Source organism: Nilaparvata lugens, chromosome 8, assembly GCF_014356525.2.
Source record: "Nilaparvata lugens isolate BPH chromosome 8, ASM1435652v1, whole genome shotgun sequence".
NCBI lineage: Eukaryota > Metazoa > Arthropoda > Insecta > Hemiptera > Delphacidae > Nilaparvata > Nilaparvata lugens.
Genome location: NC_052511.1, coordinates 2,739,609 through 2,763,652, shown reverse-complemented (window position 1 = coordinate 2,763,652; position 24,044 = coordinate 2,739,609). Strand labels below are relative to the sequence as shown.

Sequence of the window (24,044 nt, the reverse complement as noted above, 5' to 3'; positions counted from 1 at the left end):
CTAATTACATTCTCAATTTTAACCCCTAACTTAGCCACTTTCTACTAGACTATATTTTTCTATGAAGCAGTGAATTTATAAAATGATACCATATTAGATGGAATGAATGATTTACTTTAGACTATTGAGCATGTGAGGATTTCTATGTTCTATAATACAGAACATATTCTTTATACAAGCAAAAAGCAAGATTGCACAATGAATGCTAATTTGAATATGTTTCAAAAAGCACTCTCTTATAAAGAATGATTAGCAATAGCTCATGATCAATAATATATGTAATATTAGAAAATGGAATGTTCCAATTAAAGGGATGAGCAAAATAATAAAACTAACTTTGGAAGACTAAAAAATAACAATGATCACAATAAAATATAAATTTATGTTTTTAGATTTAATTTGCTTCAAATTCTTAAAGTTATTACAACCACTTATATTAATTAGATAACAAGAAACCAGACCATCTCTAATTTTATAGTTAACTGGTTTGAGGTTTTTTTAAATAAATATATTACTTGTACTCAGTTAACTAGAGACTGATAATTGTATAATTTCTTGAAAGTGTATAAGTGGTTGAGACAACTTCTGCAATTTATATCTAAAATAGAAACTGGAATTAGATCCATATAAACATCAAATTTTATTTTCAAAAAAATTCACAAAAACTTCCAGCAGTTTCAATAGTAGTAGAAGCATTTTTATTACAATACAAATTTTTCTCAAGGAAAATTGAGATATTGTATTAAAATTCCAATATTTTTCCCTAAATCTAACATGAAAACCCTATCCCTAAGTCCTTACTACTAGATTGATCATAACGACCAAAACCTTTTAGGTCTATTTGGAACAGTATATAAATATCCTAACTAGTGAATAAAAACCGTTTTATTTGGTGATCAATAAAATTGTAGGTACCTTCTAAGCGTAATTAAAAAATAATAACTCGAAATGGCTGCGCCAAAATTTTGGAATCAAATTCTTCACTAAGAGAAGATATCACAAAAATATATGTATGTGAAATATTACAACTTGAAGTGGCACATTGTAAAATCGGATAAACAATGGATTTATAATAGAATATCACCATAGAGAAACAATAGCGTAAGTAGATATCCCATGGTATAGGGTGTTTATGTCGCAATTTTACTGTTAACTCAAGCCAATTACTGTCGATTATTATCGATTTTTACTGTTTTGGCCGGGTGAGAGTGTAAGAACGGCACAGTATGAGAGACTACCAGCGTAACATAGCTTCACGAGAAAGAAATTCTTGGACTATCGGCTTGAGATAACAGTAAAGGTTGCGACATAAACGCCCTATACTATGGGATATCTACTTACGCTATTGTTTCTCTATGATATTACAGAAAAGATTAAATAAATAGACTGTATAAAATATTATAAATATAACTGTAAATAAACATTGGTACAATTAAAATCGATATCTAGTTGATTGTATCAATAAAATATAGTATAGGGATTCCTTTAAAATTATCAAGTCATTTATTGAATACAAGGCCAATATCTAATTGCTTACGATATATAATTGGGAATACCATTTTAGAATATCATTGATTTCAACTCAAAATTGAGTTTACTTGCGTAGGTTTAGCATGTACAATAATCTCATTAAGTACAATATTTTAGAATCACAATATTGGGCAATATAATATTGAATTTACACTACATAGTGAGCAATTAATACATTACATAGAGATAGACACACGAGTACTGATAGGAACACACTCAAAATATGAGAATGTCAAAATTGTGAGAATTCCTAAGATTACTATAATTGCATAAAATGAAATCTTAGCGTAGTCTGGACCAGTCTAGCTCTAATTCTAATCATCTTAGGGAAGTTTAACATGGAAACAATTTTCTTTATTAGAAATGACTTTCAAACTCCATCTTATAGAGCTAATTACTTGGAGCTATCAACACATATCAGGAGCCCTCTACATAAATATGTCCTGTGTAGTAAAGGAAAAGCTGACGTAAAATTCCTTAAACTATTTCATTATATATTCAATGCTTGTATATAGTATGTGATCATCCTACTGTCTTCTGTTACCGTCTTACAAGACTCAGTGCCCGTTGCACAAAAGCCGGTTAAATTTTAACCGTGATTTATTACACGAGAACAAATAAGAGAAGCCGTCTAAAATCAAAAAGGCCTTCTCTGACTGATTCTCGTGAAATTAATCTCGGTTAAAATGTAACCGGCTTTTGTGCAACCGGGCCTCAAAATATCTAATACAACAAACCTGCAGTTTTTGATCTAAAAAAATGAATGTGAATAATAATTATATACCTGTTCATTTAGACATAAAAAATAGTGTAGAGAAATATTTCTGATGAATGTTTGATGGTAACTACAAACTCATATTTGACTAAAACAATAGAATTCTAATGAATTTGGAATGTGTTTACTTTAAGTTAACTAAAACAGTAGCAAGTTGAGAATTTTAGTCAACTACTTTGCTCGACTAGTTTGTCATCTACTCCTGGTCAGTTTTTTCAACTACTTCAGTTGTGTGTTTACTTTAAGTTAACTAAAACAGTTGCAAGTTGAGAATTTTAGTCAACTACTTTGCTCGACTAGTTTGTCATCTACTCCTGGTCAGTTTTTTCAACTACTTCAGTTGTTTTGTTGCTTGACTCAGTTGTTTTGTTGCGCAACTAGTTGAAGAATCAGTTCAAGAAACGAACACATTCGGAAACAGGTTCATCTCTATGTGGTCGTCCAAGATCTGAAACAACATAGAATAATGCTCATCTATTTCACTATCCATGACGAGCTGCAAGTAATAATTCTTTTTGAACTGTTTTCAACGAAACTACAGTCTAATCTATTTGAATATTGGTTATTAAAACTAGTACCTACTATGGAGCGCTTTCGGTTTTTTTGAATTTATTCTCAACACTCACTCAGTCAGTGTTGAGAATGGATTTAGAAAATCCGAAGGCGCTCCATAGTGAGTACTAGTTTTAATAACTAATATTCAAATAGATTAGACTGTAGTGTCGTTGGAAATAGTTCAAAAAGAATAAAATAATGATTCTCTTTGTTTTATGCCTTTTAGAAAAGAACAGAAAAAACTTTAGTCATCAGACATATCTGATGTAATAAATAAATCTTTATTTGAAATTACATTCAAGTCCTCACTATAGTTTTGGTACACAAATAAAATTCAAAAAAATCTATTGTGGCGCACTCACACAACTTTCCTTGCCGTTATGAAAATTGATCACCTGACGCTAGTGTTCACGCGCACAAGTCTACTATTCAAAGATCCAAGCCAGCTGGTGACAGGACAATAACGCTGGAGACACACGAACTCTGCTATCTCTTCATAGTGAATGATTCAACAGAATCAACAGTTTGCAATTGAAATAATAACATTTTCTCGATTTTCGAGCTTATTTTAAATTTTAGGTGAAAATGTTACTGATCATCAATTGTAGAGATTTTCATGCTTAATCTTTTCCACTTGGATTTTTTTGTTTAAATCGTATCTGAAGCCTGATAATTGGAAATCTAAAATCAAACTTTGCATAGATGGGGCGGAGCTCCTGGAATTTTTACAGATATGGGACTTGTGGCAGTTGATAGAGCTTATCAATGACTATTTTAGGTATAAATTTGATCAAAAATCGTTGGAGCCGTTTTCGAGAAAATCGCGAAAAACCCTGTTTTTGACAACATTTTCGCCATTTTATCCGCCATCTTGAATTGCATCAGATCGAAATTGTTCGTGTCGGATCCTTATATTTTAAGGACCTTAAGTTCCAAATTTCAAGTCATTCCGTTGATTGGGAGATGAGATATCGTGTACACAGACGCACATACACTCATACACACACACACACACACACTCAGACCAATACCCAAAAAGCTCTTTTTTGTACTCAGGGGACCTTGAAACGTATAGAAATTTAGAAATTGGGGTAACTTAATTTTTTTCGGAAATCAATACTTTCCTTACCTATGGTAATAGGTAATAAATCAACGATCGCTGTTGTCAAACTCCTGCAAAGAATACAGAGCTAAGCTCTGTAATTTAAATTATTTCCAAATAGTTTGATGTCTTCAATTAGCTTTAAATTGCCTGGTAAATTGATGAAAAATTTTCTTCCTTTGAAAACTGTTTTTTTCTCAAAAAGATCCAATCTATGTCTCTCAGTAATTAGGCCACAACGGGTATTATAGTTGTGAGTCTGATTTCTTAACTCTAATACATTGGACTGCTTCCTGAAAAACATGATCACATCGAATCCATATTGACCATAAATTGTTAAAATCCCAAGTTGAGAGAACAGTGATCTTATTGAGTCGCTTCTTCTGAGGATAAACATTATTTGATTGCCCGTATCTGCTATTTTATAACCTAATATCTAAAAAGCAATGCATTACATACAGATGTATTGATCGTGTTTCTATAAACGTTGATTCTAAGAAAACTGATAGCAGTAACTAACCTGTTGCAACTCGGTCCTGGTAACACGAGGCACGTCCAGCCGGAATCCAGTGGCGGACAGTTTGCTGGCGTCCAAATTGAGGTGCTTCTCGTACATGAGCTCCAACTGGATGTAGGGCGACAGCGGCGTGTTCTGCACTCCGCCCAAGGCGCACAACTCAGCCCAGGGTGCCAGGTGCTTGTCGTTCACCTCATCCACCACTGTTGACATTTCCACCTAAAAAATCACACAACATTCGACAATTGAATGATAAAATACATGAATCAACCAATTTAAAATCCAAGCAGGATAATAGATAGATATACAGATGGAAATAAATTCGAAGTTGCATTTGTTCAAATGCTGATTAATGAATAATTATTATTAAACGAAAATCCCAATTAAATGCTGTAAATCACCCCGAAGACTTATGCTACTGCAAATATTGTCAACAGGGTAGGGACAACCTGTTGGAATTGTCGAGCATATTCCTTTCTTTGTTGGGGGATCGTTCGGTCGCGTTCAGTAGTTTTCGGCCGAAGCTAGTTCGGACGAAAACGGTTCTAGTGGACGGCCCACCTTATGCTACTGCAAACAGTGACAACAGGACGACCATATTCGGCCGAATCAACGGCCGGCAGATTCGTCCGATCCAAAGGCCGTAACTGATCGGTTGAATACGGTTCCAGTGGACGGTTACCCTAAGTCTTCCGGGTGATTTACAGCGTTCAATTGGGATTTTTGTTTAATAATAATTATAGATAGATATCGTTCTTGGTCCATGAAACATCTATAGATGCTTAAGATCATGCCAAAAGATTAGAACACATGCATAATAGTCTAGTTATTATGCCTATGGTTTCAGTGGTTGTATAGTGAGGTCCACGTTATAATGACAGTATTTGATAAACTTTGTTGTTGCTATCCTTGTCAATCATTCGACAAAGCCAATAGAGAAACCATAGAGAAACAATAGCGCGTAAGTAGATATCCCATGGTATAGGGAGTTAATGTCGCAACTTTTACTGTTATCCCAAACAGATAGTTCACGTAGTTCTTTTCTATGCAGCTATGTGTCGCTGGTAGTCTCTCAAATTGTGCCGTTCATACACTATCGCCCCAACAAAACAGTGAAAATTGACAATAGTCGACAGTAATCGGCTTGAGATAACAGTAAAAGTTGCGACATAAATTCCCTATACCATGGGATATCTACTTACGCTATTGTTTCTCTATGGTATTACTATCCTTTTCTAGCTCCGCAACGATGCCAAATCTGTTTTTGACAATGTAGAAATATAATTAATTAAGGCAGAGAATCGGCAACGCTGTTCTTCTATTTTTATCCACTGCCATTATAACGTGGACCTTACTATAGAGCATTGCAAGCAGGTCTATGCTGGATACAGGCAGCTGAAAAAACTCTTCTATGTATGAAGTTTTTTTAATTCTATGGTTCCCATGCTTCTAAATTTGAGGGAATTTATTAAATAAACTTCTATCCATGATCAAATGTCTGGACCTTAGCCTCTCCAGACGGACAAAAGGAATGTTGATGTCATGCCTATGTCGAGTATTGATCCCATGAACGCTCGATCTACATTGGAGCGCACAGAATTTGTTTAAGAGATTATATTTGAGAAACTGCATGTATCAGTTATTTTTCTACATAATCTCCTTTAATTTCAATACATTTTTGGTATCGTGGTATAAGTTTTTTTAATCCAGTGTCATACCATTCTGCCGCCAAGCTGGTTAGCCATTTCTGAACTTCTTGTTTGAGATTTTCTTCGTTTGCAAAGCGTCTTCCCCCAAGGTGTTGTTTCAGCTGTGGAAACAGATGAAAGTCGCTTGGAGCGACATCAGGGGAGAGCGGTGGGTGCCCGAAAACGTCCCAACCAAACCCTCCAAGCAGGTCTTGAGTTTGACGAGCAGAGTGTGGACGAGCGTTGTCGTGAATCAAAAACACTGTTTTCGCCACACTGCACAGAAAGCAGCTGTTTTCCAGTCCCTACGTAGATCTGAAAGACCTTGTTTGCAGACGACGTCAGAAAAGGGTTTCTTTTCCGGTCTAGGCCAGAAAGTTGTCTCTTTCCAGCCGCTCATGGAAGTAGTTAATAAGTCATCCGCTAGATCGGGCGAGTGTCCACTTCCATCATCAGCTGAAGTCGCCATGATTTCAGTTCCAGTTTCGAATCAAACTAATTAGCTTCGCAACCAGTTTTATTCAATTATTTATTGTTGATTAGTGCATTCCAAATTTTCAAAAATGCTTGAAGATGACTGTGGTATTCCAAGTGAAATTTTAAAAGAATCTGAAATCCTGACTGCAAATCTTCTACCACTAAAATCAAGAGATAGGTACAATAGCTTAACGAGTATTCTTTATTTTGTATTCTTTATTTATTTTGTCAGCAATACCTGTAGTGTGGCGAAAAATATCGTTCGCACCACGGGCAAAAATGTTTTTCTGCTCTAGGTGCGAAATATACTATTTCATCAACATTCCCCTCCTTTTGTTCTGGATCGCCCTCCTGAGTTTCTTGAACAACTCACAATAGCGTGTAGCTGTTATCGTTGTCCCTCGTGGCAGGTAGTCGATCAGCAATATCCCCTTCGAATCCCTGAAGACCGTCGCCATAACCTTTCCAGCTGATTCCACAACTTTCGCCTTTTTGGAGTTGGATTGCCCTTCCCTTTCCACACCATGCTTTGTCTTTTGGTTTGAGGCGTCCAGTCATGATGGATCCAAGTTCCATCCCCGGTCACAATCCAGTCGAATAGGCTATCTCCTTCATCCTCGTAAAATTGCAGAAATTGAAGAGCAGCGTCAATTCTCTGCACTTTACAGATGGCAACTACTGAGATATTGCAATTATTTAAATGCTAATGAATTAATAATAATATTAAACGAAAATCCAAATTAAATGCTTTGATTCACCCCGAAGACTTCTGCTACTGCAAATATTGACAACAATAGTTTTTGAATGGTAGCGCTCATCGAATTTCCATCTAGCTGTTTACCCTGTTGTCAATATTTGCAGTAGCAGAAGTCTTCGGGGTGAATTACAGCATTTAATTTGGATTTTTGTTTAATAATATTATTCTATGTTCTTTGTTGTGGTCTGAAAGAAGCCGTGGAGCCCACTTTGCACACACTTTAGACAGATGCAAATCATCAGAAATGATTCTGTGAAGTGAGGCACGGCTAATTTCAACATTAGGCGGGAGTTGTCAAAGAACGTGGTCGAGTGTAAGGTGACGACAACTCTTCGGACTTCTTCGACAATGATCGGGACGCGCGAAGTGGATGGGCGGCCGCTTCGTTGCTCGTCGTATACTGTTGTCCTGCCCTCAATTAATGATTGGCGCCAACGAGAAACCATTTGCCTCGACATAACGTTTTCACCGTACACACTGCACAACCAATACCTACTATTACTTCAGGCCCCACAACTGAAGCTCTAATAAACTATGACGTCATCACATGTAGATCGATGATCTACTGGCGGTAAGCAAGCGAAGTAAGAGCGCTGATGCTTGTTATCACATCTGATATGGTAACCAACAAAATTAGAATTACAAACTCAATTTTCACGGTCTTCCATTTCAATGAATATTGTTTATCATTCTTCCAATATTCGTTTGGGGTTTTAAATCATGGGATACTGTTGTGTACCTAATAGTCGCGGGAATTATAACAAGACTCCAAAAGTTTCCGTACGGTATTTTCTTTTTCGAAAGATGAAACTTTGAAACGAAAATGGATACGAGCGATAAGAAGAAAGAACTTCAATTCTACAAAACAACGGTTTACATGAAGTGTAGAAGAACAGTGTAAATAAAGTGTGATTGGAAAATTTAATTAAAGTGTGAAAGAACAGTGTAAATAAAATGTGAAATAACAGTGTAATTAGAGTGTGGAAGAACAGTGTAAATAAGGTGTGTGAAAGAACTTTTGAAATAATAAATTAAAAAGTAAATGCAAAGTGTTGGAACTGTCCATAACATTATAATATTAAAGGTTTTACATATTTATTGTGATCAAGTTTGTGGGAGCCTCTTTCCTAAAAACGAGTTCCATCTAATTTGGTTTATCTTTGATTTACCTCTCTTTCGATTCTGATACAGGCTACTATTAAGTATTTTTGGTTGAGATGAATTTATCAATAGCTCTATCACTGAATCGAGTAGGCCTATATGTCTATCAAACTGAAAGTATGGATAAATTATTGCATTTGTGGAATTAAAGTGTTTTTATTTCAATAAAATTTATATTTAATAAAATACAAATGTCTTTAATCTGGAATTTATATAGTATTCCATCCAATAAAAAATCGATACAGTAACAAACGAGAGCATACATTGATAAGCTAGTAGAAACTACTATGATTTAGGAAGAATCTATCTACATGTGATGACGTCATTAATTAGTTGTGGGGCCTGAAGTAATAGTAGGTATTGGCACAACTCATGATGAATTTCAGTTGCATTTTTATTTTATGCCGTTAAAAACCGAATCACACAGCGTACTTCGCAATAGGCGGTAGGAGTAAGTGGTAGCTCCATAGTGGTTTGATCGCAACTGGCAAATAAGTCATGGCGGCCTCTTAGGAATTTTACAGTGCTACCACAACACCCAGACGAAAGTTCCCTGCGAATCCCAGACGTCTCCTGCCAATTGCGCGGATATAAAAAAAATATTGCAACTTACTTTTGAGATTACCAGAGTATTTTTAATTATTCTGCTTTGTACAACGAATTTCCATTAATTTATTCAAACTTGAGTAATATCATAGAGAAAAGATAGTACAAGAGAATATCGCATGGTATAAGGCGATTGTTCCAATTTTCAATGTTATTTCAAGCTGATAGTCCTGGTACTTCTTTTTCGTGGAGCTGTGTGACACTGGTAGTCTCTCATACTGTGCAGTTCTTACACTCTCACCCCAACAAAAAAGCAATAATAGACAGTAATCGGCTCGAGTTAACAGAGAATCGGCTTTAAATTTGGAACATGGGATATATACTATGGGTACATACTCTTCTTATGCTATCTTTTCTCTATGGTATTATTTTGAGTACTGACCTTAGCGATCTTCGATATGAGATTGCCGTAATAGTCGTGGTTGATGTTGAATATTTCGGACACAATATCGCTGAGACTGCCCTGCGTTGTGTCACTATCGTCGACCACGTTGTAGACCTGGCCTCGACACGTGTCGCCTGCGTCGCTCGCCACGTGCCACACGGCCCGACACACGTCTCGCACGTGGCACGTGTTGGTCACCAGGTCTCGACCCCACAGCAGCTTCATGCTTTCACCCAGGTGACGGTAGACGGCGCCCAGCACTAGGCGAGGAACTGCAAATTCAACAACAAAAATTAGCAATTTCTTTTTACTATAGTGAATTCCACGTTGTAATGACAGTATTTGATTACATTGGTATGCTATCCTTGTCTATCATTAGACAAAGCAGATATCTCTATCCATTTCTGGCCCGCCGCAAAATAGACCCACGCTAATCCACGAAAAGCAGCCCACGCCGTGGGATGTTTTGTAAACAATTCCTATAGAATTATTCATAATCAATCAGCTGACAAGTGGATTATTCATTGCATGTATTAAACAGATATCTGGAGAATCCTAGCAATGGTTTACAAAACATCCCAAGGCGTGGGTTGCTTTTCGTGGATTAGCGTGGGTCTACTTTTAGCGATTATTTAAGGGAGTGATCACATTAAATTTAATTTAATTTGGATGGAAAAATACCAGAAAAGGTAAAGATTACAATGTATAAGATGTATTTTGTACCTATCATATTGTATGGTGCTGAATTGAATTGAATTGAAAATTGATAAGATACTATTACAACAAAAAAGAGCTCTCAGAATAATAATGAAGTTAAAAAGATTAGACTCAGTAAAACTCGTTTTTCCACAGTTTGGAATCTTAGCAATCTATGGGCAATATATTTTTGACGTAGTAATGTACTTTAAAAAATGCTCGTCAACAGGATCAAGAAACGAAACACATGGCTACAACACCAGATTTGGAAGGATCGAGGAGAGGCATAGATTAGATTTCTTTAAGAAAAAAACACTTTTTATGGGGAGAAAATTTTTCAATATACTTCCTAGAGAGTTGAAAGAAATAGAGGAGGTTGAATACCTACAAAAAAATTAAAGGAATATTTGGTGGGACTATCTCTATACTCTTTGCAGGAGTATGTCAATTTGACTGTAAGATTTTAGAATCTTGTTTTTTATCAGAATTTTTGACTTCTGTATGTGTAAAGGATGATTTTGACACTGTTCAGATGTATTTTGTGCATTTTGATGAATAAAGAAATTTTCAATTCAATTCAATTCAATACGTTGCGGCGGGCCTCTAGCTCCTTATTGTTGCCAAAGTATTTGAATTCTATGGAGGAAAACAAAGAACTACCAGAATATTCTACTTTTATAATAAAATATTATCAAATCATTAAAAGATATATTTTCTAAATTAAATTAGTGATAGAATTGATTTTGATTTACAAGAAGAATAACCAATTGATATTACATCAGATATACGGTGATGACTTGAAACACTGCTATCTGCTATAGATGACGGTGAAGAAAGAGAATTGGCAACCCTGCCTTCCTATCATTTCTACAGACTGTAACGTGAATGACATCATAGACTCAAATTCATACTACAGTGAGATTCATGTTATATCAATGGAAATAATAGGACGGCAGAGTTGCCAATTCTTCTTTACCACCGCCTTCTGTAGTAGATAGCTGTGATTCAAGTACTCCCGGTTTATATGATATAATATTAAATGTTGATTCTTGTTAGTAATGATCAACTCTACCTCAAAAATATTTTATTCGTCAAGTAAATATATATTTTCATTATTTGAATAATAAGTTTTCATAATGAGATAGAATATTCTGGTGGTTCATTTAATTTCTTCATAGCATACAAATGATTTGACAACGGGCAAACCCCTAATGTACAAATGAATTAATAGAATGGTAATCCCCAGCTCGGATCATTGTCCTTATAAGCAAAACAATGAGAATACTTTTGTCATTTACAAAAATAAGAGTCCAACTCTGGAGGGCGGAGTTAATGCTCATGTTAAGCGGAGGAAATCTGTCACTTTTTCTCGCTATTAAACTGTTCTAAAGCTTGACAAAACATTTCAAACTATACCAATGTCGGAATAATAAACAATTATTTTACTAGTATTCAATTAAAATGTTCCTGGATACAATGTAACAGACATGCCACATGTTGGAAGCGAAAGCGTCAATCTAAAGCTGCGTTTACAAAATGTTAATAACTTTTCGCCACACTGCACAGAAAGCAGCTGTTTTCCAGTCCCTACGTAGATCTGAAAGACCTTGTTTGCAGACGACGTAAGAAAAGGGTTTCTTTTCCGGGCTAGGCCAGAAAGTTGTCTCTTTCCAGCCGCTCATGGAAGTAGTTAATAAGTCATCCGCTAGATCGGGCGAGTGGCCACTTTCATCATCAGCTGAAGTAGCCATGATTTCAGTTCCAGTTTCGAATCAAACTAATTCGCTTCGCAACCAGTTTTATTCAATTATTTATTGTTGATTAGTGCATTCCGAATTTTCAAAAATGCTTGAAGATGACTGTGGTATTCCAAGTGAAATTTTAAAAGAATCTGAAATCCTGACTGCAAATCTTCTACCACTAAAATCAAGAGATAGGTGCGATAGCTTAACGAGTATTCTTTATTTTGTATTCTTTATTTATTTTGTCAGCAATACCTGTAGTGTGGCGAAAAATATCGTTCGCACCACGGGCAAAAATGTTTTTCCAGCTCTCAATCTTTTCTAGTCCTCGGCCTACGGCCTCGGACTTGAAAACCGATTTCGAGCTGGAAAAATCTCATTTTCTGCTCTAGGTGCGAAATATACTATAATGTTTATAGATTCTATTAGATTGAACGGAACTTCACAAACACATCATATGTTCATCATGTGTATGATAAGTTATGTTCAATCTGACAGAATCTATAAAGATTAAGTTATTAACATTTTGTTATAACTCTCCCACATACTCTCCCCCACCACTCTCACACATACCGGTGAAAGCATTTTTCAAACGATTGATACATTTTTGAAGGACATTGACATGTATTGGAGCAAATGTGTAGGAATTTGTACAGATGGAGCTCGGGCTATGTCAGGAAAGATATAAGTTATTAACATTTTGTTAATAACTGTGGTGTAAACGCAGCTTTAGCTAGATAGACTGAGTGAGAAAATTGAAAATAGAGTAAAATTGAGAGTATGATTGATAAATACAACGTTGAAAGCAGAGAATAACGAATAATCGTCAAATAGAAATCAGAAATAGGAAATAAAAGATGAATAGAGGTAGTTAGAGAAAGGTAAAATCAAATAAATATGGAGGAAAATTGAAAGAATGGAGACTGTGTTATGATTAATAAATACAACGTTGAAAGCAGAGAATAACGAAAAATCGTCAAATAGAAATCAGAAATAGGAAATAAAAGATAAATAGAAGTGGTTAGAGAAAGATAAAATCAAATAAATATGGAGGAAAATTGAGAGAATGGAGACTGTGTTGTGAGGAGAAACAATAAAAACAACACGGACAAGAGAAAGCTAAAGAGAGATAGCGAAAAAAGACGCGAATAAAACAAAGGTAGAGACCGAGCGAGAGAATGAAAATAGCGTTGAAAAGAGAGAAAGAGAGAGTGCGCGCGCTGGGGAGAAAACCAAAGTGAGACACAGGAAATCTATGAAACCGAGGAAATGAAGACTGCATTTAAATTTGAAGGAGAGATTGATTGAGTACTTTATTTATGTAGATTACAACAATATATACTGGCTTATACACTTATATACAATAGCTTACAATACAGCAAAATTATAGATGAATTTACATAATATAGACTAAGAAAATAAATTATTGAACTGTATATGATATGAAAAAAGCAATTTTTGATAACTATAGATAATATTGTTATGCATCTACATAAATTGGCGGAGCTTTGGACATATCAATGTCCATTCTTCGGAAAGAATATTCAAAATATCCTTCCCACTAACTCTCTACCAAAGAGAGAGAGAGAGAGAGAGAGAGAGAGAGTGAGAGAGAAAGATAGAGGGAACAACAGTGACAAGTAGAAACCAAGAGAGGAAATCGAAACGAGAGAGAACGAAAGAGAGAAAGAGGGAGAAGGAAACAAATCAAAAGTTTGAATTGAGTTATTAGACAGCTGCATTCATGTAGCCCCTATTCAAAAACAAAAGGCTGTCAGTGGGGGGGGGGTAGAATGTCAGCCCTTATCAACTGCCTGCCTTCAATTTCCCCTCCTTTTCATGTCAAACGTCTATATTCTCAACTGTTTGGGGTGTGTGTGTGTGAGAGAGAGAGAGAAATAGGGTCTCTGCAGTTACACATTGAATACTATTCGTATTGATTGAGTACTAAAAGTTATGATGAATGCAGTCGAGCAGCTTTGAGCTATTTTCTCTGCTATACTCATACATTTTAATTTCCCACAAATAGTTCTTCTTCATTCCAATATGAATGAATTGTCTGACTAATTCCAGTTTGACTGTCTGACTGTGTGATTTTTATTTATTATTACCAATTCAAGTTTTCGTGCTAAATATTTTATTGTTTAGTTCTCAAGTGTTTAATATTAATAGTGTCTATAATATTAGTATCTCTTAATAATTAATTAATAAATATGGCAAAGGAAAAAGAGTTTTTGAGTGATTTCATAGAAGTTTATAAATCTTTTCCTTGTCTATGGCAAATTAAGTTCAAAGAATACAGTGATCGTAACGCTAAATCTCATGCTTATGATGCCTTAATAGAAAAAATGCGATCATTTGACCAACAAGCTGACAGGGAGACTGTGGAGTGATATGGATAACAATCTGATATAGATCAAAACTGATGTGGATACAAAACTGATAGCAGTTTAGCTGGTTTTTAGGTTAGTAGCAGTAAGTATAGTAGCAGTGAATCTCATAAGCCAAATTGCACAAACTAAACTGAGCGTGTGAACAGAAGAATTTTATTTCGCTCGCAAATTCGGCGTGCGCAAGCCAGTTTGCGCGTGTAAACCCAGCTTTAGAATAAGCGCGAAGAGAATTACAAGGAAGTGTGGAGAATAAGAAGAAGAGAAAAAGATGATAAATCGCAGTAGAAGAAAAATGAGCAAGAAGAAAACAAAAAAAAACAAATGGCTATAAATATTCAAAACTGAGTTCTATTTCTAGACCTGTCATACATAATTTATAAGGAAACTGTAATACATTATTTAAATATCCTTGTATCCTAATTATCCATCCATTAGTAGATATGGCTCAACTGAAACTTACGCGACTCAGGTCAAGAAGAAACTCGACTCTAGTCGAGAGCATGTGTTTTCAAATGGTGACAGTCGCGGAGACTAGAATCGACTGGTCTGAGAGTCACCATTTGGAAACACATGCTCTCGACTAGAGTCGAGTCTCTTCTCGACCTGAGTCGCGTAAGTGTGAGTTGAGCCTTAATTTATACAAATATAGTTCATGTGTACATTATTGGTTAGAATATGTTTTTGAAAATGAATGAAGGAAAACGAATCAGATAAATGATAAGAGAATAATACCGTGGTAGAGGGGAAAGGGAAAGAGGAAACGGGGTCAAGCCACATTAGGTGCTTTTCTGCAAGGCGTTCGGGAATCAGCTGAAAATCAGCCAATCGGAGAGCTTCCTGCCCTGCCGACTCGTCGTATAAATGCCTCATGTGGTCGTAAGAGTTGAACAGAAAGGAACAAAGATAGAAATAAAATACATACCAATTCCAGTACGGTCTCCTATACCATAGACAATTGCAGGCCTCAGTACAGTGTAGTTAAGGCCTTCTATTTCTTCCAGCTGCTCTTCCACTTGCAGTTTGAATTTGGCTAAACTCAGCCAAGGATCGCATTTGTCACTTTCCTTGTGTTTTTCCTGAAAAGTAAAAACATTGAAAAGTGAAATGTTGCAGAGCTCTTGATTGCAAAAGATTCATTTGTATTTAGATTTAATTTTCAATGATAATAATTTTCAATAATGATTTAATTTTTGCTCGGTTAGTCAGAAAAGAATAAATTCTAATTCTTATGTAATTCCACTCTCATAAGAAATTATGTTCTAACAAAAAATGTTCTAAATTATGTTTTTGCTCACAAGAGCGGGTATTAATTCAAAAGCAAGGAACAAAGCTGGGAATTAAGTAAACAAAAGTAACATATTACCATAATTTGAATTATGGTAAATTATAACCATCTTAAAATGTCCATTATTTTTATTATGAGAGAGATAAATCAATTACAAATAGGGCCAATCTGTTTGAATTAATATAAATATCGGGGCACCGAGCTTCGCTCGTTATTTTTATTTATTGACTAGCCGTCAGGCTCGCTTCGCTCGCCATATCCGTCTAGCCAGGGGGCTCCGCCCCCTGGACCCCCGACTGGATTGTCCAAGAATGAGATTAGCAGGCTCGCTTCGCTCGCCTGCATTTTTATCATGTTAGGACAATCCCGGGGGTCCAGACTAAACATCTGGCTAAACGGATATGGCGAGCGAAGCGAGACTGACGGCTAGTAATGTAATATTCCCAGGATTGAAGTAGCAGTGCCCAATCAATTTTTCCGCGATAAATGCATTTTAATCTTCAACTTGGTGCCAACCTAACAAAGTCAACTCAACTTAATGCCAACCTGACAAAATTATTAATTTAGTTGCCAGTTAACAACTGTTTCGAAGAGGTACTCTATCTAGATTATAGTTCTATAGTAACATATGATATGGAAATTTCAATTATAATTAAGAGATTGGGAGAAGAAGAATATACATGCTAAAAGACGAACTTTAAACCCTTAAAACAACCCTTAGAGTTGAAATATTGCCAAAAGATTTCTTAGTGCGCCTCTAAAGGGCCAACTGAACATACCTACCAAATTTGAACGTTTTTGGTCCGGTAGATTTTTAGTTATGCGAGTGAGTGAGTGAGTGAGTGAGTGAGTGAGTGAGTGCCATTTCGCTTTTATATATATAGATAAACAGAACACAAATTCTCTAAAATGATCGTGTTTATATTTGACAGCTGGCAATACGTTATCTTATGAATTTCGGGGATGCGATATTTTGATTTTTCGCATACTCAATTTTTTACTATCCAAAGCTGTTTCAGCCAAGGATGTATTATCCTTTTAATTTAGTTGGGAATTGTAAATTTTTATCGAGAATCTAAAACATCATTCCAAGCTTAAGACTTAGGCCCGGTTGCACAAAAGCCGATTAAATTTCAACCATGATTAATTTCACGAGAACCAATCAGAGAAGGCCTTTTGATAAGCAAGATTGGTTCTCGTGGAATTAATCACGATTAAAATTTAACCGGATTTTGCGCAACCGGCACTCAGTGTTTCATTATGGAGAAATAATTCTAAATCTTTAAAAACAGTGTTAGATTTATCAATCAAAAGTTTTATGAATCTTGGGAAATTTCAGAGTGAATGCTCGAATCCTTCAACATTATATTTATTTATTATGACACCATAATTGTAAGCATCAGATAATTGATTACTGAATAACTTCCTTGTAGGGCGTTATGAAGCTGACTGCATTGAAACAATAAAACTCTCCGGCAAGAGACAGACTAGAGAGTGAAGTAAATGCATTGAAAATCTATGTTTACAAATCGACAACAGTGTTTACTGATTACTTAATCTGTGTTGAATTGTAGAATATAGCCGTTCTCAAGGCCGTTTAGTGATAGCGCTTATCGCAGGCTTATGAAGGAAGTCAGACGATTTCATTCAATTCACTGACCATAGCACTGATCTAGTTTATATGGGTCGGAAAATATGCTATTCTATACAACTACAATTGGAGATTTGAATGTTTCAATTTAATTATCATATTGTCTAAACGTGTTACGGTACATGATTTAGCCAAGTCAATTGTAAAATAATTATGACTGTATTAATAACATTCTATGCTACTTGAGCTATTGCTTTCTATTCAAGTTTCAATATTACAATTTGTAAGCAAAATGTGCCTTCACTGAATATGTAAGGGTGGGAAAATGAAAAACAAGAAAAGATCGTACAGGTTTTTGATATTAAAACAAAACAATAAATTATTTGTACAGAATTAGAATTATAATTAGAAATTACGGAATAATAATAAACAGATGAATATTTCAAGGGCTACTCGCTTTGCTGCTAGTGAAGATTCATTTGTTGTAGTTATGAAAAATTTAAAACAATGACTCAGTAGTCACCTACCTTTATGAAAAAGGCTTCCCAATTTGGCATCCACTGGTTGAAACGCGACGTTAATTATTAATTAAACATCAAAAAAACTGATCTAATGATGTGGGTTCAGATCCCTTCCTATTCAATAATACAATTCTCTTTAAACTGCCCGAACTGTGACAGGAAAACTGTATTATAAAACAAGAACAAAATCTATCCCCTTCACCAGAACAGCCGGACTTTACTCACAGTCCTATCGAACGAGCTCACACACAACACAAAAGTAAAATTTTGGGTATTAATATATAACTCAGTCAATGCCAAACATGAAGCCATTTCAAATACATATTTTTATCAGTCGCACAAGCGAGCACGTTTGTTATCAAAAACAAAAGAGAAGCTACAATAATTTTGATAATAAATGAAATAAACAATCTTTCTGTCGATGACACAAATTGTTCAAAGACAAAAACACTGTTCATTAAACTTTTCTAAATTAAAACTCTAAAATCCTGATCAATATGAGATAAATATATGATTCATATATATGTCCCATATGACCAGGTGACAAATTATTATTAAACAAATCAGGAGTCATAATTCTGCAATAAAAAATACATTTAGATAATCGAAAATCATAAATTAGAAACTTGATTTATTGCTTTCTACTCAAGTTTCAATATTCATTATTAAACTTATTAAACAAATCAGGAGTCATAATTCTGCAATAAAAAATACATTTAGATAATCAAAAATCATAAATTAAAAACACTTTTCTTGAATATTTTTCGAAAATCAAACAAGATCTGTCTCAGAAATATGATAAATATGATTAATGTTCATATCTCAAGGTTTTGAATTATGGTTAATTAAAAACTAAAAATGCCACTTAATTCTATGATCTGCAACTTTTCAGAATTCGAGACTTTTGATTCCACTGTTTTTTGGTTCATCTAACTTCAATTCCATCTGTGATATTAGCTTATTTTTTCAATGATTTAGACTATATTATATAAATATTGTAGTAAAATATGTAATGTATTTATGATGTGATGTTTATGACTTGTGTTAATATTGTATTATATACGATGCATAACATGAAAATAAAATTGAATTGAATTGTATTTCAGCTTCCCTGATTGCACAAAAATGATAGAAGTTGTTTCAGTCTTCTCCACTCATTTATACTTTCAAATCAAAAATATCAAGGGAGCTCCCAGCTTTAATAGTTCTGGATAGGGATAAATTATTCACATAGTCGACCAGAATTTGTCAAGGTTTTGTAAGGATTTTCAAGATGTGTAATAGGAAAAAAAGGCTAGAACACACTGGACATAAATGGCACTGATAGCTATAGTGAAGTCCACGTTATAATGGCAGTACTTGATTAACATCTATGTTAATATCCTTGTCTATTATTCGAAAAATCAGATAGCGCTATCCTTTACTAGCTCCACAACGTTGCCAGGTGTAGAAATATAATTTAATATCAATCAGGGAAATTTATGATTAAATAATTGACACATATTTTCTTGACGATTGCAGTGATCCGTGGTCTAGTGGATAGAGATCCCGGGTTCGAACCCTCTCATTACCAACAGTTTTTAACTAGATCACTCCCGTGTTATCGGATGGGCACGTTAAACTGTCAGTCCCGGCTGAAGTATGACAGTCGTGAGGCCCATTGACGGCTTAAATTATATATTCAGGCGGTGGGACCTTCCCGAAAGGGACTCCCCACCAACAAAAGCCATACGAATTTACTTTTTTTTCTTGAAAAATCTAAATTTAATCGATCATTTTGAACAAAAATGAACTGTTAATATTAAATCATATATGCCGGTATCAATTAAATACTCTATAGGCCTATAGAAGATAATTCCTTGCTTGATAGAATATAATCGATTATTTTAACCGAGAATGAACCGTTAATATTACATCAATAAACCTGTATCAGCTACCGTCTATAGAAGGCATTAACAAGGCAGAGCATCGGTCACGCTGTTTTCCTATCTTTCTCCACTGACATTATATCGTGGTCCACACTATAGATCTACGATTTATACTACTACCGAAGATCAATTGAAACATATTCTATAATATAAAAAAGGAAAGAATTGGCTTATACACGTACTGGATAGGAAATTCACGAATGACGCATAATTACGTCTAAACTACTGAACTGATTAATTTAAAATTTTGCATATTAATTCTTATCGAGGATTGTTATATAGTGAGGTCGACGTTATAATGGTAGTGTGTGATTTACAATGCTGTTGCTATCCTTGTCTATCGTTCAACAAAGCAGATGGTGCAATCTCTTTCACGCATTGCGATGTTTCCACATCGTTTATCAACAATGTAGAAACTCAAATAATTGACAAAATATTCAATCTCAATTGTGAACATTTATCATTACATTTAAAAAAAATATATTTTCTTGACAAATAAAATATGATTAACTATTTTCAACAATAATGAACAGTTAAATTCATCAGATATACCAGTATCAGCTCTCTTTTCTGTATAGGGCTACTTGTAATATAAATATAAAGAAAATAAAAATCTCAGTACCCTTTTTTTGAAATATTTTATCACAACATGTTTTGGACTGAGATTTTTATTTTCTTTATATTCAGTATCAGCTGTTTGGGTGGCAAGGCTGAGATCTGCCATCAGGCAACCCTTTTCTCTCTGCCATTATAACGTGGACCTCACTATAGGCGTATTTTAAATTCTTCAAGACTTCAATAGGTCAAGTTTTCAGTTTGTCAAGTTTGCGGAGCACGGGTTATCTGCTAGTCTCAAAAAAGATGAATAATTCAAGAATTTTATAACAACTAACCTTATCATTGGACGCCATCTGACCCGCGGATATTTCGACGTATCGTTTGCAGTTCTGTTTGGCCGCTGTTTCGGCACAATTCAAACTCAACTTGAGAATTCCTTCTCGGTAAATCGGCTCAGTTTGTCCCAGCTTCGTTTCACCGGCACAATTTATCACAAAATCAAACAGTTCACCGGCAAAAGCGTTCTGACAAGATTCTGCAATTAGAACAGAGATTAGATGAATGGGAGGAACTAAAGCCTTCAAAGACATAAAAATTGATGATAAATTACAGAAAACAGCTACTTGTGAATATTTTTATACAAGGAAATAAACATCAGGAATCATTGCGTACTAGCTTTTGAGGTCGTACCTAACGAACCGTAGGCAATTGGTGACTGTAGGCAGTGATAATAATAAGTCTTCATTGTTAAATATAGAATCAGGCGTGCCACAAGGCTCAATACTTGGCCCTTTTCTTTTTCTTGTCATGATAAATGATCTGCCTGCCTACATAGGGTCTGATACGGTGCTCTACGCAGATGACACTACATTCTTGCACACCAATAATGATTTGAGAGGCCTTATCCAAGAGACGGAGAGTACGATGGAACGAGCATCTCTCTGGTTCAGGGCGAATGGCTTTGTATTGAATTTAGATAAGACAGAAAGAATCAATTTCAATTTGAAATACTGAGCTACTCTCAACGCATCTAGTATAAAATTTCTTGGTGTACATTTAGATCCAAAACTCACTTGGGAGCCTCATGTCAAATATGTAAGCACTAAGCTGTGTAGAGTGATCTATCTGCTGAGAAGCCTCGCTAATACGGTACCAAAATTATATTTACGGACAGCATACTTTTCTTTCTTTCACAGTCTCATGTCTTATGGTATTCTTCTATGGGGAAATTCAGCGCACATTAACGATATTCTCCTGCTACAAAAAAAAAGCCGTGCGAATAATCACGGAATCACCTTATTTAGAACACTGTAGGCCTTTATTCATAAATAATAAAATTCTGACAGTAATAAATCAGTACATATATTCTGTTTTGTTATACACTAAGGAGAATCTGCATCGTTATCAATTAAGAAATACTGTTCACTCTGTAAATACCAGAAACAATAGACAGATCTATATTCAATACCAAAGATTGTCTAAATTTTTAAACAGTTTTGAAGCAATTGGGCAAAAGGTGTATAATAAGTTACCGCTACACCTCCAATAAACACCCCTAAAACTGTTCAAATTAAAGGTGCACGATTGGCTGGCAAAACATCCTTTTTTATAAATTAAGTGAATTTTACGAGAGCAGAATCAGCATACCTTTATTCTTATTGTTAGCACGTATGAACTAGCTGCTTAATTTTCTAATATTGTCTTTGTTATTTGTAATATTTGGAAATGTAATCTAAATAGCAATGTAATAGTAACAATGTGTCTCTTAATGTGTGACTGTCTATTTCATGTTCCATTTGTGTGACTTTGTCTTGTGCTTTTTTGGCTGGCTGACAATAAAATTGAATTTATTTATTTACTACATTATCAAGTGTTGGAAATACCATAAACTTACAGGCATAGTACAATTCAATATTTTTACAAAATATTTTGCATTGGTCCATATCAAGGATCGGAAAACAGCTGCGTGGCCAAAATGGCGATCATTGACGGGAGTAATCTGCGATGCAAAGAAACATCATTCTCGCCTGCAAAGCGGCCCTTCCCGTCCTTGTGATTTAAGATACTATTACATTGTAGGGTGATAGAATAGGTGTGACTGAAAAGGTAAAGTGGAAGGCAATGGTAGCAGATAATCGGCAACGTAAATCTCATGTGAGTCAATATGTGTTTCGGATGGACACGTTAAGCCGTCGGTCCCGGCTGCCTAAAAAGCAGTCGTTAGGTCATGTCAGAGGCCCTGAAATTGATCAGCTGCGACCTGAAAACTCTGACACCAGACCTGAGCCAGCCAGGTCACTCGATATTATTATTATTATAATATGGACCACGTTTAGTCATTGTGTTTTCCTCCAACTACCACTACTAAACTAAAATTACACAAGTTTAAACTATAAATTGATTCACATTAACGTCAATAAAACAAATAAGTATGTTTACCAAGTATGAATACTTACCGGGTATGATAAGATTGGCACTTTTGAAATCCACCCTTGGATCTTCAAAGTATTTTTTATGACGTTTACTGAGCCAGGCGGTTTGAGGGGGAACTTTGTCGACTACCCTCAAATAAGATATGAGATCATTACTGACTAAATGCGCCACCAAATTGCGCCCAATAAAGCCGCATCCTAAAAAATTAAAGGATTTAGAGAAGTTACAAGAAATTTGGTACAAATGATAGCTTGGCAGAGTCTTAGAACTAAGGAGTGAAGGTAAAGGACACTTCTCGGTTATGAAAAATTGTGCAAATTAATTGTTTACTGCTGTCTTACATGCTCTTAAAGAGTGTAAGAAATAGGTTAGATAGTTCTAGTGAAAATTTGGCATTTTTCATAGCATTATCAAATATTATTCAATAGTATGAGTTTTATTTTAGTTTTGAATAGTTTTAATATGTTGTTGGTAATAAGCCGGTAGCATATTATGAACTCGGTAAATTGGACTTGCAGGGATGTACCTAGGAAAGCATAAGTTAGATCTACCAATTTACTTTAAGGGATATTACTCATGTTTAACTGACTTTAAATAGAGCTATATGGTATTGTTTTAAGGAGATTTATAATTGAATAAATCTAATCATAATCCCCTAATGTCTTACTAATAACAAGCGCATTTTCTGGTATTAAGGTTAGAAGGAAAAGCCAGAATTAGGCTTCAAATTATTCCTGTTCGCAGTAAAATATCTGACATCATTTCTAGTTGAGCTGTGAAGTGATCAAGGCTGCTTATTTTCCAATACAATCAACATCTAATTAAATTACACAACACGTTACATCAATTTCAAGGTTATGTTGAGCAGAAAATAACCATATAAATGCTAATAAACTGAGAATTAAAGATTTTATTACCTCCCAACACAATAACTTTAGGTTTCTTGTTGCTATCAGCCATAGTAGAAATATGAATGCTATTTGTACTTTTATAGAATAAAATTTAAACTAATAGGCAATAACCGTAAACAGTCAACGCTCAACGCTGAGTCAACATTCGCTTGGAACTTCAAAATCAAACTGAAGAAAAACAAAAACTGGATTGTGACTCAAACATCACCTAGTGTCCAAAAATTATACTAATTTACTCTCCACTCTCTACTGTCTGTCTATGATGATAGGGCTTCAGAAGGAACACTGTACTAATGCTCCCACAGTTGAATAGGTGTTTCTCCAATTTGCAGAGTGAACATAAGTCGGTTCATTGCTCAAAATAAAATTGAAGAAAAAATAGGTGTAATTTGAAAAAGTATTCGATTCGAAGTTAATTGAACTCAATTTAAAT

At 35.0% G+C, this 24,044-nt stretch overlaps 1 protein-coding gene across 1 annotated transcript; it reads right to left on the bottom strand.

The window, feature by feature from the left end:
* Positions 1-2,609: 2,609 nt before the first annotated feature.
* Positions 2,610-23,782, bottom strand: LOC111053520. Its single transcript, XM_022340455.2, has 7 exons — positions 23,618-23,782; positions 22,724-22,897; positions 20,603-20,802; positions 15,307-15,460; positions 9,551-9,825; positions 4,483-4,698; positions 2,610-2,753 (listed from the first exon to the last, which is right to left on the bottom strand). The coding sequence occupies exons 1-7, from the start codon at positions 23,658-23,660 to the stop codon at positions 2,700-2,702; spliced, it is 1,116 nt and encodes a 371-aa protein (XP_022196147.2). The 5' UTR covers positions 23,661-23,782; the 3' UTR covers positions 2,610-2,699.
* Between the last annotated feature and the right edge of the window lie 262 nt (positions 23,783-24,044).

What these genes read in the sequence shown, in the direction of transcription:
- LOC111053520 (XM_022340455.2), bottom strand. Translation starts at nt 23,660, where the DNA reads ATGGCTGATAGCAACAAGAAACCTAAAGTTATTGTGTTGGGAG. An exon ending in AGGAGACCGTACTGGAATTG is followed by an intron (nt 9,826 to 15,306) that starts GTATGTATTTTA and finishes TTGAATTTGCAG; the next exon opens with TTCCTCGCCTAGTGCTGGGC. An exon ending in CCAGGACCGAGTTGCAACAG is followed by an intron (nt 2,754 to 4,482) that starts GTTAGTTACTGC and finishes ATGTTGTTTCAG; the next exon opens with ATCTTGGACGACCACATAGA.